The following is a 17789-nucleotide window of genomic DNA, read 5'->3' on the forward strand; positions in this document are numbered from 1 at the left end:
GTATTGTTTAATATAGTCTATCTTCTTGGGTTTCTGGCTGGCTCAGTTGGAAGAGCATGCAACTTTTGATCTTGGGGGTCATGATTTTGAGCCCCACCATGGGTGTAGCAATAACTTAAATAATTAAAAACTTAAAAAAAAAAAACAAACTTTAAAGGGGCGCCTGGGTGGCTTAGTGGGTTAAGCCTCTGCCTTTGGCTCAGGTCATGGTCTCAGGGTCCTGGGATCTAGCCCCCATTGGGCTACCTGCTCTGTGGGGAGCCTGTTTCCCCCTCTCTCTCTGCCTGCCTGTCTACTTGTGATCTCTCTCTCTCTGTCAAATAAATAAATAAAATCTTAAAAAAAAAAAAAGAGTTAGCTTTATTAAAAAAAAACTTTAAAAAGTATATGGTTTCTCATTTCTTAAAAATATTACATTAAGGGCACCTGGGTGGCTCAGTCATTTAAGGGTCTGCTTTTGGCTCAGGACATAATCCGAGAATCCTGGGATCGAGTCCCACATCGGACTCTCTGCTCCTGCAGGAAGCCTGCTTCTCCCTCTCCCACTCCCCCTGCTTGTGTTCCCTCTCTTGGGCTCTCTCTCTGTCAAATAAGTAAATAAAATCTTAAAAAAAAAAAAAGATACTACATTGAAAAAAATACATTTAATGGAACTGATTATTATCAAACTCCATTTGATAGTATTATCAAATAGAATTTGATCATAATTACTAATATAATGCAATATTTTCCTTCCCCCACTCTGCAGAGTAAATGTGGGGATACTTAGCATTAGTAAGTCGTCGCCTTTTATTTGGTGGTATTATTTTTTAGACAACTACTGTACTCAAAGTTACTAATAAAGGGCTTTTCCTTTTTTAGCTTTTGCATCTTTACTCCCAATTAGGAACAGTCTTTAGGGACTTTTTTTTTTTTTTTTTTAAACTTCGGGCGCTTGCCTTTTCAAAGTATTCATTTGTTTTTCTCTACAACAGTGGGGCAAAACAGCCCCTATAAGCCATCTGGACTTGAAACCATTTTGCTTCGTCACAAAGCTTATTCTTTTTAGATCCTGACATAAGTCTGTATTGTCTACTGATTTTTTTTTTTTTAACAGTGTCTAGTTGCTCCCAGGAGAGTACTGTTTGAAGTTATGTCAATGTTGTTGTTGGCTGATTAGTGAGTGAGAGGGGAAGGGGGCATTTAGTGAAGAGAGGTTTATCTTTTATCATACATGCTAAAAAAGCCCATGCATGGGCTCTAATCCTCCCCACCCAACACTTTTTTAAAAAAGATGGGTGAGAGAGAAAACGTAAAGACAAAAACACACAGGGTTGGGGGGAGATGTGTGCTCTACAGCAACATTCCTGAGACATTTGACAAACTGCTGCTCTGCGGGAGGGGAGTAACCAGAATTTTCCAGGGGTTGAATACTTTTGGAATTTGGAAAACTGCTGTTCTCCTGCCTTGATTTTTGTTGTTGTCGTTGTTGTTTCAAGTTTTTGTGTAAATATTTTACTTATTTATTTGACACAGAGAGTAAAGCCGAGGGAGCAAGGGGCAGAGGGAGGAGCCTACTCCCTGTTGAGCATGGAGCCTTGCAGAACTTGATGAGGGGATCTGAGGGGCTCCATCCCAGGACCTCCAGGATCGTGAACTGAGCTGCCAACAGATGCTTGACTGACTGGGCGCCCCACCATTATTTATTTTATTTAAGATTTTATTTATTTGAGAGAAAGAGAGAGAGAAAGCTCGAGAGGTGGAGAGAGGGTCAGAAGAAGAAGCTGACTCCCAGTTGAGCAGGGAGCTGGCGGATGTGGGGCTCAGTCCCTGGACTCTGGGATCATGACCTGAGCTGAAGGCAGAGGCTTAGTTGATTAAGCCACCTAGGCACCCCTCGCCATTATTTTAATATGTGCCTCCAAATCTTTTTTTTGTTTATTCCTCCAGTTTTTAAATTTATGATCATGCTACATGTAATGTTTTATATTAAAGCCCATAAGGAATGTATGAAAAAATAACACTTTTCATCATTCTTCAAAGACTTTGATCCTCATTGCTAACCTGCAGTTGGATTGTACTAGTTTCACTCCAAATAGTGAGATAGTTTATTTAGGAATAGATAACCCGTATGTGCAGTTGCATACCTCACAGGTAGCTCCCTTTGATATTAAAAATCAATTCTAGGGTGCCTGGGTGGCTCAGTGGGTTAAGCCTCTGCCTTTGGCTCAGGTCATGGTCCCAGGGTCTTGGCCTTGAGGTCTGCATCAGGCTCTCAGCCTGCTCCCCCTAACCCCTGTCCACCTGCCTCTCTGCCTACTTGTGATCCCTCTCTCTCTGTCAAATAAATAAATAAAATCTTTAAAAAAAATCAATTCTATTATATTACCCATAGCTACCTCCTTTTTAAAAAGTTTTTATGTAAATTCTAGTTAGTTAATATACAGGTGTTAATTTCATGTGTACAACTGATTAGAGTGATTCAACACTTGCATACATCACCCAGTGCTCATCATATGTGTGCTCCCTAATCCCCATCACTTACTTCACTCATCCCCCTGATGTGATTTGAAGTGGGGGATTTGTGAGCCAACGACCAAGAAAGAATTCTTGAAACATTTTTGGTGGAGAAAGGTGGTTTTATTATAGTATGGGGATAGGACCCAGGGACAGAAAGAGCTGCACTGGGATTGTGAAAAGCAATTGATTATATACTTAGGAGTTGGGGGAGGTGAAGACAAAGGAAGTTTCCAAAAGGATTTTCATATGTCAAAGAAAACTTACAGGATCCTGGAGGCCTAGCTAGCTATTGTCCAACTAAGGTTGCTTTTACCTCAAGCAAGGCATTAACATTAAGATTGGGGGTTCCTGGAGGAATGCCATACTTTGTGTGCCTCAGGTATTTATCAAAGGGCTATAGGTTGTAAGAAGAGTTAAATTTTTTTTTAAGATTTTATTTATTTACTTGAGAGAGGGAGCGAGCGAGAGCATACAAGTGGGGTGAGGGGCAGAGGTAGAAATAGACTCCCCACGAAGCAGGGAGCCCAGTGTGGGGCTCAGTCCTGGGACTCCGGGATCATGACCTGAGCCGAAGGCAGCTGCTTAACCAACTGAGCCACCCAGGCACCCCAGAAAATTTAATTTTATCTGTATTTCTTTTGCCTTTGTTCTCCAAATCACCCCCAACCACCTCCCTTCTGGTAACCATCAGAGGCTAAACTGACTGAGCCACCCAGGTGTCCCTCTCTCTCATTTTTCTCTACTCTTGCCATTTTGGTTGTCCTTGGTTTCTTTCAGTCTGTCTTTGCTTGATTAACTTTCACTTATTTTTCAGGTCTTAGCTTAAATGTCTCAGGAGTGTCTTCTCAAGGTTCTCATATCATTAATTCCCTATTTTACACTTTTCTTTTTTCTCTGTTTTTAAAGTAATCTCTGTGCCTAGCGTGAGGCTTGAACTCATGACCCCAGTATCAAGAGTTGCATGCCCTATTGACTGAGCCAGCCAGGTCCCCCCATATTTTACACTTTTTCTGATAGCTTATACTCTCTCTTTCTTTCTTTTTTTCTTTGTTTCTTTCTTTCAAGATTTTATTTATTTGTCAAAGAGAAACAGAGAGAGAGAGTGAACACAAAGCAGGAGGAGTAGCAGGCAGAGGGAGAAAGAAGCAGGCTCTCCACTGAGCAGGGAGCCCCATGCAGGACTTGATCCCAGGACTCTGGGATCATGACCTGAGCTGAAGGTGGTTGCTTAATCAAGTGAGCCACCCAGGCATCCCTCTTGTGCTATTTCCTGTGTCACACATGATTACAGTGTGGTTGCATTGTGTATGAACTTGAACTACGTGATTTAAAAAAATTTTTTTAAAGTTTGTTTATTTGAGAGAGAGCACATGCACGTGCGAGAAAGCGAGATTGGGAGAGGAGCAGAGGAGACAGGACAGGGAGAGGAGAAGACGACTTTCGTGCTGGTCAGAGAGCCTAATCCAGAGTTTGTGAGATCATGACCTGTGCTGAAACCAGGAGTCGGACGCTTAACTGACTGAGCAATCCAGGTGCCCCAAACTATGTGATTTTTTAAAAGTCTCATTTCATTGAATTTTGAGATGTTAACTCCTTATTGTAGAAGTCTTGAAAGAATCATGTCATATACAACCTGAGACTGAATTGTAAACCAGGGTTGTGCTGTTACATCCCATATTGGTGTCACTTGGTTAGTAACAGAAACACCAGCCATCTTCTATCAGCATCAACCTCAAATTAGGTGACTATTGAATTATGTGAGATCTTCAAAAATACATCTTTTGTTAGGCACCTATGTTTAATGCCTGTTTTCTTTTGCTTAATTTCAAGCAATGAAACATAGGGACAAGGGCTGTCTTGTAACCTTCCTGGCATCTTAGAATACTTAGAACAGTAAGAACTTAAGTTGTGTGTTGAGAGGATGGATAGATGGATGGATGGATGGATGAATGGAATCTTTTTTGCCCACTCAGTCCATTTGTCAATCAGAGGAGAGATTCTCAACTTATTCTTTGGCTCATGGTTTATTCTTTACATGAGCTCCTCATATTTCAACCCTAAATTGTATTTTGCTGGACATGCCATGGTCTTTATGCCTGTCTTTGCATGTGCTGTTATTTCTGCCTGGAATGTCTCTACCCCACTTCATCAGGTAAACTGTTTCATAGTCAGCTGAAATTCAGGCCTTGTTCTCTCTCTCCTTTTCTTTAATTAATGTATACTCTACACTCAACCTGGACTTGAACTGACCACCCCATCAAGAGTCCCCAATCAAGAGTTACATTCTTTATCGACTGAGCCACCTACGTGGCCCTGGGCTGTTGTTCTCTCTTTCTCTTTTAATAGTTTAATATATTATTTTTTGTAAGTAGGCTCCAAGCCCAGCATGGAGCCCAATGTGGGGTTTGAACTCACCACCCTGAGATCAAGCCTGGGCTGAGATCAAGAGTCGATCACTCAACCAGCTGAACCCGCAGGAGTCCCTAGTTTATTGTATTTTAATAGCAAACTTACAAGAACAGCACATAAGACAGACAACATTAAAAACAGGTACATACATATAGGACAGCTCGGAAAAGTATAGTGATTAGAATCTACTGTGTGATAAAATGCTACGAATACTGTTTAGTTGCTATCAATAAGAAATTTACTTGTTTTAAAAATACCCAAATCCTGGCGTTGTCCAGAAAAATTTGATAGGTTAATTTATAATTGTTATAAAGTTGAACTGCTGAAATGTGTTCACTAAACAATTTGACTTTTGGCTTTTCTTTTCAAAAGTAGATTTAGGAGGCACCTGAGTGGTTCAGTTGATTAAGCACCTGCCTTTGGCTCAGGTCATGATCCTAGGGTCCTGGGATCAAGCCCTGTGTCTGGCTTTCTGCTCTGCAGGACGTGTGCTTCTCTCCCTGCTCGTTCCCCTGCTTTCTGTCTCTCTCTCTCTCTCAAATAAATAAATAAAATCTTAAAGAAAAAAATAAAAGCAGGTTTAGTCACTTATTTCTCTATGTTCCTATTGCTCCTTATACTTGCTTCCATTATAGTACTTGGCGTGTTATATTGTTAACTGTTTACTCTTTTCCTGATGGCTGTCATGGAGTAACTGCTTGGATTTGTTGGGTAGATAGTTTTAGTTTTATATTTAGCATGTTATTTAAGAGTAAATAATATTGCTTAATAGTTGTAATGAATATCTTTTTACTGCCAGCTGCTTATTCTGTACTCCTAACATCTGGAGAATAGTCATTGAAAATAGGTGTGTGGCTTAATTTAATTGTGACGTTTTTCTTTATTTTTTTTAAAGATTTATTTATTATTTGAGAGAGAGAGAATGACCAGAGGGAAAGGGCCACAGAGAAACAGGCTCCCTGCTGAGTGCAGGGCCCATTGAGGGGCTTGATTCCAGGACCCTGGGGTCATGACCCAAGCCAAAGGTGGACACTTACCAATTGAGCCACCCAGAGGCCCTGACTTTTTTTCTTTGATTAAAAAGTGACAGAATGGTTGGGGTGCCTGGGTGACTCAGTGGGTTAAAGCCTCTGCCTTTGGCTCAGGTCATGATCCCCAGAGTTCTGGGATCGAGCCCTGTATCGGGCTCTCTGCTCGCAGGGAGCCTGCTTCCTCCTCTCTCTCTTCCTGCCTCTCTGCCTAGCTGTGATCTCTCTCTGTCAAATAAATAAATAAAGTCTTAAAAAAAAAAAAGTGACAGAATGGGATATGTTCCTATTTTTATGTTATCTCAATTAGTGTGTGTGTTAGGTTGAAATTGCTGGAGTAGAAAGTAGACATGTTTCTTTCTTTCTTTCTTTCTTTTTTTTTTTAAGATGTATTTAGTTATTTTAGAGAGTGAGAGTGTGTGTGAGCAAGTGGGATGGGGGAGGGGTATAAGGAGAGGGAGAGAATCTCAAGCAGACTCCCTGCTGATTGTGGAGCCCAGGACCCTGAGCTGATAAATCAGGAGTTGGACCCTTAACTAACCGAGCCACCCAGGTGCCCCAAGAAGACTTTGAAAGCAGAGTCAGTCATGTTTGTAATATACAAAACTAGTAATGAGGTTCAGCAGTACTCACATGTGCTACTGACCCACCAAGGATCTCTGAGCAGGAAAGAGAAGTGGAAAGCATCTAAAAAGAATAACCCATCACAGTTGCCAAACTGTGGAAAGAACCAAGATGCCCTTCAACGGACAAATGGATAAGGAAGAAGTGGTCCATACGCAGTATGGAGTATTATGCCTCCATCAGAAAGGATGAATACCCAACTTTTGTATCAACGTGGATGGGACTGGAGGAGATTATGCTGAGTGAAATAAATCAAGCAGAGAGAGTCAATTATCATATGGTTTCACTTATTTGTGGAGCATAAGGAATAGCACTGAGGACATGGGGAGATGGAAAGGAGAAGGGAGTTGGGGGGAAATTGGAGGGAGAGATGAACTATCAGAGATGTGGACTCTGAAAAACAACCTGAGGGTTTTGGAGGAGCGGGGGGTGGGGGCTCGGGTGAGCCTGGTGGTGGGTATTATGGAGGGCACGCATTGCATGGAGCACTGGGTGTGGTGCATAAACAATGAATTCTGGAATACTGAAAAAAAATTTAAAAAAATAAAAAAGAATAACCCATATCACCTGTTCCCTAATTATTTTCTCTGTAGTGTGAGAGTGTTGGGTATAGAATAAAGAAACCTAACCTCCCTCGTACTCTATCCCCAACCCCCACGCAGAAAAAACAACTTTTCTATGAGGACCAGGAATTTAAACCTTTTTCTGCTAAGCCCTCTTTTGGCATCTACTTGAATTTCATGCCACCTTCTTTATTTCTATTCCAATTTTCTTTTTCTTAAATTCTTGTGTTTCCTACATTTACATTATTGTTACTTGCCGTAGAGCAAGGACATTTTCTGAAATTTTTCGTATTTATCAGTGTTGTGTTTCCTGAGCTACTGTGTCCTATAGCAACTTCTATTCCAAAGGTTATGTATGTTACCAGGGATATTTCACAAAACAATGGCACAAAACTAGCTTATTTGACAGGTGTTTTTTGGGGTAACAAATTTAGAAAATTTCAGTCATTTTTTACTCTTTATTGATTACTCTTAAGGCCCTTAAGATGTGTATATCCTATTAACTTTCCGTGCCCTTTTATGATCTGTTAACATGCCTTAGCAGAACTGAGGAGTATTTATTTTTGTTGTATAATAGTCATTAGCATTTTAAACGGGTGGCAGCTGTACATTTCCAAACCAAGATGTAATACACATTTAAAATTGGGATTTTTGGAACAGAGAGAATTTTAAAAGATTATTTTAAAAGAAATCAACATTTACTATTTTTATAAATGGGAGAAAACCATTCTTGATTTCTTGTAGACCTTGAAGATGCAGTGAATTTGAATGCATAGTTTTGTGTTTCATATATTTATCTTCCTTAGGAAAGGATCTATTTTCATGAAAGATTCTCAAAGGAGTACATGATTCCAAAAGTTTAATTTAAGATCCACTGTTTAGAATAAGAAAGGAAAACATAACACCATTATGAGAGATGGCAGTTTGTTTTGGAGTCTCTACGTTTATCTGTTTTAATTTGCTTGAAGGAAAGACCTGGCATTATGTATTTGCTTTGGAATATTTTCATTATTGCCAGTGCCTTCCTGTGAAGGGAGACTGCAGAAACAAGAGATTTCCATTTGCAGATAATAGCTCTGCCAGTCCAAGAATGGTCACGTCATTTTGGTGGGGGGGGGGCTCTTTTGCCATATTTACTTAAGGTTTAAGGTGATAGAGATATAAAGGCTCCATAGTCATTATAAAATGTGAACAGTTCTGAAGCATGAATGCTCTAGGTAGGTCTATGTGCTGTTTGCCTATGAAGTAAGCAGATAGTTGTATAGTGACTGCTAAACTTATGGATTATTCATGACCTTCTGTAGCCAAACTGGGTCGCTTAGAAACAAAGCAGATACGAAGCTGTGTGCTCGTGATGAGGTTTCTTCTGTCAGGAGTTTCGAATAGGCAGAGTGGTGGTAAAGTTTTTTTGCAGCTTTATTGAGAAATAATTGTTACATAACAGTGTGTAAGTTTAAAGTGTACAACGTAATGATTTGATATATGTACATATTGCGAAGTGATTACCACAATAAGGTTAGCTAACATCATGTCACATAATAAGTTTTTAATTTTTGTGGTGGGAACTGTAAAAACTATTATAGAATAGTGGTATTATCTGTAGCCACCATGCTGTACTTTATATCCCCAGATCTTACTCATAACCAAAGTTTGTGTCATTTGGCCATTTTTACAATTTCCCTTTACCCCTAGCCCCTGCCACTGACAACTACCATTCTGTTGGTGGTAAAGTTTTGGTTAGAAATCTAGTAGCACATCATTATAAGTATTAGTTGGTAAATATTTGCTGTATGTTGTGTTTTTTAAAAGATTTTATTTATTTGAGAGACAGAGATCACAAGAAGGCAGAGAGGCAGGCAGAGAGAGGGGAAAGCAGGCTCCCCGGTGAGCAGAGACCTGGATGAGGGCCTCGATCCCAGGACCCTGGGATCATGACCCGAGCCGAAGGCAGTGTCTTTACCCACCGAGCCACCAAGGCACCCCAAAATAATCAAATCTTTAAAAAATAAATAAATAAAATAGCATTTTATCCATAGCACAAAAGAAATCTAAAATTTCCGGTTACTTAACCCAGATATAGCAGTTCAGTTAGCCAAGGGAGCATCATTTTCAAAGCAGGCCAAAAAATAATTACGTTTTCTTATTAATTCTTAGACTTTTCTTATATCCCCTGGCAAAATGTTGAAGTAATTTACTCAGAGTTCATCACCAACATCCTGTTACATAGCTGCTGCTTTTCTTTTGTCTGTCTGTCTTCCTTTTTTAATTTTTTTTTTAAGACTTTATTTATTTATTTGATGGAGAGAGAGCAACAACGGGAACACAAGCAGGGGAGTTGTAGAGGGAAAAGCAGGCTTCCCACTGAGCAGGGAGCCAAATGTAGGCTCAGTCCCAGGACCCAGGATCATGACCCAAGCCGAAGGCGGACACTTAACAACTGAGCCACCCAGGCGCCCCTAGCTGCTGCTTTTCTGTTCAACATAACTTTTATTTTATTTTTTTAAAGATTAACTTGTTTTAGAGAAGAGAGTATGAGAGTGCAGCGGGGAGGGGCAGAGAGTCCCAAGCAGACTCTGCACTGAGCTTGGAGCCCCATGCTGGGCTAGATCTCATGACCTTGAGATCACAACCTGAGCCAAAACCAAGAGTTGGCTGTTCAGCTGACTATGCCACTGAGGTGCCCCTCAGCATAACTTTTATATTTGCTGCTTGCATTCAGTTTCTAGCTAGTAAAATACCTTTGGAAGGCAGGGACAGTGTAATATTCACAGTCATGTTTCATGTGCCTGGTGCATAGTAAATAATAGACATTTTTTGAATGAATGAATGAATGAATGATTTGTCAGGTTTGCTTGCTTAATATATATTTTTAAAGATTTTATTTATTTATTTGATAGAGAGAGACACAGCCAGAGAGGGAACACAAGCAGGGGGAGTGGCAGAGGAAGAAGCAGGCTTCCTGCTAAGCAGGGAGCCGGATATGGGGCTCAATCCTAGGATCCTGGGTTCATGACCAGAGCCAAGGGCAGACACTCAAAGAATGAGCCTCCCAGGCGCCCCTTAAACAATTTTTTTTTTAAAGGTTTTACTTATTTGAGAGAGAGAGCATGTAAGAAGGGACAGGGGCAGAGGGAGAGGAAGAAGTAGACTCACTGACTGAGCCACCCAGGGCTCAGTCCCATTCAGTCCCCCCCACCCGCCCCAGTTTTTTGGCTTTTTTTTTTTTTTTTTAATTTTACTAGGCTCTTTCCCCAAATTGGGGTGTGAACTCCTGACCCTGAGATCAAGAGTCATATGCTCTACTGACTGACCCATCCAGTCACCCCATTTTGCCTCTTTTCTTGTATTTACTATAACCTTTACTCCTTCTACTTACAGTTATCTTTAGATTAGTATTCTGAAAGAGTAAACAGTGGCTTTTTGTTGCTTCCCAGAAGCCTCACAAATATGGAGTGTTTTCATAAAAAAGTATAGGGCATGGGTGCTAAACGTGGAGTTTGTGGAAGAACTTTAGGGATCTCTGAGTCCCTGAGGAAAATACTCAGAATTTGGGTTCGGTGAGGGCATTTTTTCTGGAGAAACACAATATATCAAATTATCAGATGGTTCTGTGGACCCCTGAATGATTAAGAACCAATGTTTCAGAGGTTGTAGGTTTTAGTCTTACAGAGATAAGGAGGACATTATCTAATAATAAAAGGAAACCAAATGGCTCTTAAGAAACGTAGATGATTGTATTAGGATGCTTTCAGTCACTTGTGATAGAAACCATCTGAAGCTTATATAAAATAGGAATATATCGGTTTATGTAACTGAAGAAAATAAAAACAACTCCAAAATGCTGGTTGTAAAAACAACTGAGTCTAGGACTCAAATAGTACTTTTAATTAGGATTTTCAGGGCGCCTGGGTGGCTTAGTGGGTTGAGCCTCTGCCTTTGGCTCTGGTTATGATCTCAGGGTCCTGGGATCAAGGCCCGCATTGGGCTCCCTGCTCGGTGGGGAGCCTGCTTCCCTCTCTCTCTCTGCTTGCCTCTCTGCCTACTTTTGATTTCTGTCAAAAAGAAAAAAAAAATATTAATTAGGATTTTCTTCTTCCTTTCTCTTTGTTTTCCTTTATATTGGCTTTATTTATCAGGTGTGTTCATTCCATATGTTGGAAAAAAGATGTCCATCTGCAGCTTAAGCCTGCTAAATTCTTAGACTGTGTACAACTGACCACAGTAAATAAATGATCCATGTAAGAACAAGTTTGACATGTGGAGTTTAAGATGCTTATTCAATATTCATATCAACAAAGTTGCTTAGTAGGCATTGGACATACAGATCTGGAATTCAGGTCTAGGCTAGAGACTGGACTAGAAATTTGGAGGTTGTCAGCATATAGTTAGTATTTAAAGCCGTGAAACTGGACGAGATGACCAGGGAATAAGAGTAAATAATGAAGAGAAAAAGTTGTCCAAGGACTGAGCTTGTGAATGTTAAGAAATTGGGGAGAAGAGGAAGAAGCAACGAAGAAGACTGAGAAGCAGCCAATAATGCAGAAGGAAAACAAAGTCCTGGAAGCCAGATTAAAAAAAAATCATTTTAAGGAGTGAGTGATCAGATGTCAGATGATGCTGATATAACAGTTAAGAAGAGGACTGAGACTTAATGATCAGATTTAATAATCATCTTTTTAAAAAAAGATTTTATTTATTATTTATTTGACAAAGATCACAAGTAGGCAGAGAGGCAGGCAGGGAGAGAGAGAGGAAGGGAAGCAGGCTCGCCGCTGAGCAGAGAGCCCGATGTGCGGCTGGACCCCAGGACCCTGGGACCATGACCTGAGCAGAAGGCAGAAGCTTTAACCCACTGAGCCACCCAGGTGCCCTTAATAATAATTATTTTGACAGGGGCGCCTGAGTGGCTCAGTGGGTTAAAGCCTTTGCCTTCGACCCTGATCCCAGGGCCCTGGGATCGAGGCCTGCATCCGGCTCTCTGCTCAGTGGGGAGCCTGCTTCCCTTCCTCCCTCTGGCTACTTGTGATCTCTGTCTGTCAAATAAATAAAAATCTTTAAAAAAAATAATCATCTTGACAAGAACAGTTTTAATAAATTTGGTGGAGTTCTTTCTAGGAACTGCTCTTTTTCTTAGAAATTTAAATTCCATAGTTCAGGTAATATAAGAGATTGTTTATTAACCAAATAATTGTTGAACTAATATTGATTGTCATGTCATCCTTTAGTTCTTCATATGTTGTACTGTGTCTGACATTGTGAAGACACTGAAAACTGTGTCTTTAACTCATGAATATGCAAATATGCTAGTTAAAGGAGTCATATATTTGGAGTAGGATGCATGTATTTTTTTTGGAATGCTGGTTACATGAAGTGGAATCACTTCATAAACTATTTGGTCATGTTTTTCCTTCTGTATTTGGAAGTTTTTATAAAGAAAAAAGAAAATCAGTGTAAGTTCCTGATTCTTAAATCTTTCTGAGTACTTAATGCCTAATTGTCATTCTCAATACCAGGAAACATAGGAGTTGATAATGCTAAAAAATTTTCATTTTTCTAATGAACATAATACTTTTCTTTTCTGTTAGAAATTCATTGAATTTGAAGACTCTCAAGAACAGGAAAAAAAGGATTTACAGACCCGAGTGGAATCTTTAGAATCTCAAACAAGACAACTTGAACTCAAAGCAAAAAACTATGCTGACCAGAGTAAGTAAAAACACTTCTCGTCATAAGTACACATTAAAGAGTGGGCTCTAATAGCACAATGACTCATCTTGATATTTGACTGGGCTTCCAAATATGTGCTTGGAATTGTCATCATCCCAGACTGAAGAGTGAGACCTGGAAGCTAGGTTCAGTTCTTTTTTGCTCACATCTTCATGTGGTTCTGATGTCTGCAGAAATAACTAAATAAAAGATATGTTTATTAAGACTCTCTTCTTCAGGGACACCTGGGTAGCTCAGTGGGTTTGGTGTGTGCCTTTGGCTCGGGTCATGGTCCCAGGGTCCTGGATTGGAGCCCTGCATCTAACTCCTGTCCTAGAGGGAGCCTGCTTCTCCCTCCCCCTGCTTGTTTGCTGCTACCCCCCAACAAATAAATAAGTAAAAAAAAAAAAAAAAAAAAGACTCTCTTCTTCAATTTAGCTCTCAGCCTTTACAGTTAACATTATGCCACATCCATTATGCAGGATTCTGGGGCGTGTGCATGTGCATCATTTCTTCTCATTTTGATCCATTACACTAAGTTCCATTGCTTTCCATATTGCTTTGAAATTTACAAATGTGACAAAAACTCTAGCTCTGAAGTATGTTTAAAAAAAATTACTGAATTCGAGGAACACCTGGGTGGCTCAGTTGGTAGAGCACGTGATTCTTGATATCGGGTTTGTGAGTTTAAGCCCTATGTTGGGCAGTTTACTTTAAAAAAAAAAAAATACCGAATTCTCTTTTTCATTCTTTTCTAGTGAAAAACTGAGGGAGTATAAGGGAACAGAATATCATTTTTCAGAATTATTTTGTTTTTAATATAATTTCATTGTATTCTTGACTTAAAAATAACTATTGTTTCAGACTCCAAGGATAATTTCTCTTTTTGGCTTATGAATTAGACCTAATTAAGTCAAAATTAGAAAAACAAATGGGGAGAAGCTTCATGGACTGTTTTCATGTTTGCTTTGGGCAGGTAGAGAACCCTTCAAGTTTTCCCTTTCAGCGCTGTAAACTTCCAGAATCTCGGGAGCAGTAGATGACCAGCTGGCTTCCTACATGAACCATTAAGGCTGCATAGTGACACCTGCTGTTAAAGATAGGAATTCATGGTGGATAACATTACCTGGCTTGGAGTGTGGTAACTGCTCCCTGTAGTACTCTGGAATGGCCTAATAGAGCTAAACCTCGAATCACTGGGAACCTGGAATTCGAGCATTATAGAATTCAAGGAAATCTCACATGCCTTTAAGCAAATGTCATGGAAGGGAACCAGTGGATGTTTGGTACCAGAAGCCACTTTTGGTAACAGAAGTGAGACAAAATGAGCCGTGTATCATGTCTTTGTACTTTTAGACTTGTAGATACCTAGATACCTTGTAGGAGTACCTACAGTACTTCCTTTGTTCACACTGAATATATCGAATGACTTCTGTGACTCTACCATAGAAATTTAGTCTTAGAGAGCTGGACGATGGACCCCACAGTCCAAACACTAACAAATATATTAGTAGAGTCACACTGCTCTGAGTACCACTGTTTCTAGAGAAACAGTCTTGTGGCAGTTGCTAGCTTTTGGTACATTTCAAGAGTTGAGCATTCTCTACTCAAAGAAGAAGAAAAAGAGCTATTGGAGATACTGTTTAATTCTAACTTGATTGTGTTTTCATATCAGAGATTATATTGTATTTTAGAACCAGACACTAAAGGCAGAGTGGACAGAACAAACCTCATTGTTTTATTTTATTGTAGTTTCCTCTTGATTCCCAAAGAGTACCAAGTTTTGGATAAGGACATTTTCTTTTAACTTAGAAGGGAACTTCTTGTATGGACTCCTTTTATACATTAAGTAATCTATTTTAATGATAAGGGAGATATTATAAGATGAATTACCTGAAACCATCTGTCTGACATTCAAAGGAGATACTTCTAGGGCACCTTGGGTGGTTCAGTTGGTTAAGTGTCTGACTCTTTTTTTTTTTTTTAAGATTTTTTTAAAGATTTATTTGAGAGAGAGGCAGAGTGAGAGAACACGAGCTGGGTGAGGAGCAGAGGGAGAAGCAGAGTCCCTCCTGAGCAGGGAGCCCTATGTGGACCTTGATCCTGGGACTCCAGGATCATGACCTGAGCAGAGGGAGAAGCAGAGTCCCTCCTGAGCAGGGAGCCCTATGTGGACCTTGATCCTGGGACTCCAGGATCATGACCTGAGCTGAAGGCAGATGCTTAATTGACTGAGTCACCCAGGAGTCCCTGAGTGTCTGACTCTTTAATTTTGGCTCAAGTCATGATTTCAGGGGCATGAGATCGAGGCCGAGTTGGGCTCCACACTCAGCATCGAGTCTGCTTGAGATTTTCTAGCTCCTTCTGCCCCATCCCTGCTTGTGTTGTCTCTCTCTAAAATAAGTAAATAAATAAATAAATAAAAATTTCAAAGGAGATACTGCTACTTTTTTCGCAAAAGTCTCTAAATGGAATTCTAACTTGATTGTGTTTTCATATCACACAACTGTATATGTTTTTCCATATACAGTTTACCCTTTTATTATTAAAATTTTAAAAACCTGCTTCCTGTTCTTTTCCGGTAAATGTAAACAAAATAAAGTAGGCTTTTAATTAAGATTTGTTACCCAGACTAGTGAGTCATATCCAGCTTTTTGGAATTGTTATGCTCTGAGGTATCTATCTCCTCATTTCTCTCTCAGAAGTACTGATTACTAGTGTTTTCCATCTTAACTTAATTTTTAAAAATAAGGTATCATTTAAAAATGATTTCTAATTCTCTAAGCAAGTGATGAGGAAATTAGGTAGATATCTAATCTTTGAGCTAAATTTAATCTGAAAACTTCATTTTTGTTATTAATATAATATCCCACCAAGAATTTCTCCCCCCTGGGAGTTTGCCATCCAATTTTGAAATAAATCTTGATGTCTAAGTAACAGTTAAAAAACTTAAAACCATGGTCAGTCAAAATTGACCATTCAGATGCACAAAATTCATAATACTAAATCTCTTGGTCTATGAGCTGAGACTATAATAAGTCTTTTATTAATGCTTTGGATTAATAAATCTTTTCCTTTGATACCTTGGAGTCTTTTTCTCTCTTCCATCTAATTGTTTTTCTCTCTCTTCCTTCTGTTTTTCTTTAAGCCTGAACTAGGTATAATATGAAATCTAAAATGTGAAATTTAATATGAAATTAAAATTTTCTTCCAAGTCTTCATTTACCATATTTAAATACCTGAAAAAAATGTGGGTGGGGGAAAAATGTTTGACTCTTTTTTCATTTAACCTTCCTACTTTTCCCTCCCTCATATCCCTTAATATGAGTCAAAGCTCCTTATTTTTAAAAAAGGTAGAAGTAAGAGGTAATCTTTAAGTATCACCAATGTCTTATCATTTCGGGAAACCAGGACTGGGAATATGTTTTTTTAAAAGATGAAAACAAATGTAAATAGGTGTATGTCAGAGTATGTGAATTCTTTTTTATATGATAAGCAACAGAATATCAGACTATTCATCAATTATTTTTCTTTATTCATCAGTTTTTTTTAAAAAAGTGTATCATGATTTTTTGTTACTGTAATGTGACATCTATTTTTATTTTCATTTTCTTAAACTTTTAAAATGTTTTGAATGTTTTTTAGTTTTCCTAACTTCTATTTTTAAATAAACACTTCTTGAAGGCCATAGAAATTACTGATAATGATATTTATAATAGAGAGGATCGATGCAGTTTCTTCTGTTTAGTGACTTTTTTTTAGTGCAGTGTGATAACAGTATCTTGTCCAATTTCCATTTTTATATTTGTATGTTAGAGTCTTCAATTTTGAAGACTGTCTGTCAATTTTAATGATCTGTTTTAGGGCACATATCCTCTTTAAAAAGTAGCCACAGTAAAAGTCCAAGTTCTGCTTTGAAGACAACTTCCTGTGTTAAAAGGGGAAATTTTGGTTGTAGTTACTTGCTATTTGAGAAGCACGAAAACGTCAAGAAATAGGAACTGAGTTAAGGACATAGATTACAGCTTTTGATAGTTTGGAATCATCAGGTTGTGGTATGATTTCACAATATTGAGAAATTGCATCTATAAAAATTTTGTTAATGGTTTTGTGGTTATATTTGATTTTGGAGATTTCTAGTTGCTCTCTTTTCAAAACTTGAACTATGTAGGATATGTTTTTGGTTTTCCCAATGTGAATAAAGGATTTTTAAAAATGCTATATTATATCTGGGAGTAATAATAACACCTCTTGTTAATAAGAAGTAACAATAACAACATCTGTGAGCCTTAAGAAAGAATCTGAAACATACATGGGGTGGAAAAACACAGTTGTGGGTTGAGAAAGGCCTGTTGGTTCTTGACAACTGTTGAAGGAGTCTATAATCAACCTTGCTATTCATGATGTGGCAGTAATGGGTTCTTTCTTTGTCACAAAATACTTTATATTCGTTCTTTTGTATGTTGTTTGGCATTTTTTTTTGTATTATTCTTTTGTATATATCTTATAAGCCAGGTATTATCTTAAATGAGTCAAGTAAATAAAGACATTTTAATACAGTTAAAAATATTATACTATTGTATGCCTAGCATTTAGCTTGGTAGAGGAGAATATGTTTGTAGTACAGAAAAATATAATGTGATCATTGCAGTCAAACAAATCAGCACTGTGGGGGAGAAGGGTGTGTATGTCCTTCTGGTCTTCTTTTCCGTATATACTGTGTTTTTATATCACTTCAGTTAGAGTGTACATATAATTTTGTATCTTCCCCTTAACACTATTTGTTTCTCTTGTATAATCTTTAAATATTTTAAATGTCTTCCTATACCCATCATCCAGAAGCTAATGCCATCTATTATCAATTCTTGTTTTCTTCAGGGTGTGTTTTCTCCTTTATTCTAGTGAGAATTACTTAATGGCCACTTTGTTTTTTTTACCTTGGCTATTTGAAACTCAGAAC

The 17789-nt window shown here is 38.6% G+C and overlaps 1 protein-coding gene across 5 annotated transcripts in view; it reads left to right on the top strand.

The window, feature by feature from the left end:
• The window catches only part of SPAG9 (sperm associated antigen 9), a 140158-nt gene that overhangs the window by 20867 nt on the left and 101502 nt on the right, over positions 1–17789 (top strand). For all 5 annotated transcript variants that reach the window (XR_004280899.1, XM_032322859.1, XM_032322861.1 and 2 more), the window contains exon 2: positions 12709–12829. Coding sequence is in view for 4 of the 5 variants with exons in the window: in XM_032322859.1 (XP_032178750.1) it covers positions 12709–12829 (121 nt within the window). In the remaining variant the exon portion in view is untranslated. The remainder of the gene's footprint in view (positions 1–12708; positions 12830–17789) is intronic.

This window comes from Mustela erminea, chromosome 18 (assembly GCF_009829155.1).
Source record: "Mustela erminea isolate mMusErm1 chromosome 18, mMusErm1.Pri, whole genome shotgun sequence".
Taxonomy (NCBI): domain Eukaryota; kingdom Metazoa; phylum Chordata; class Mammalia; order Carnivora; family Mustelidae; genus Mustela; species Mustela erminea.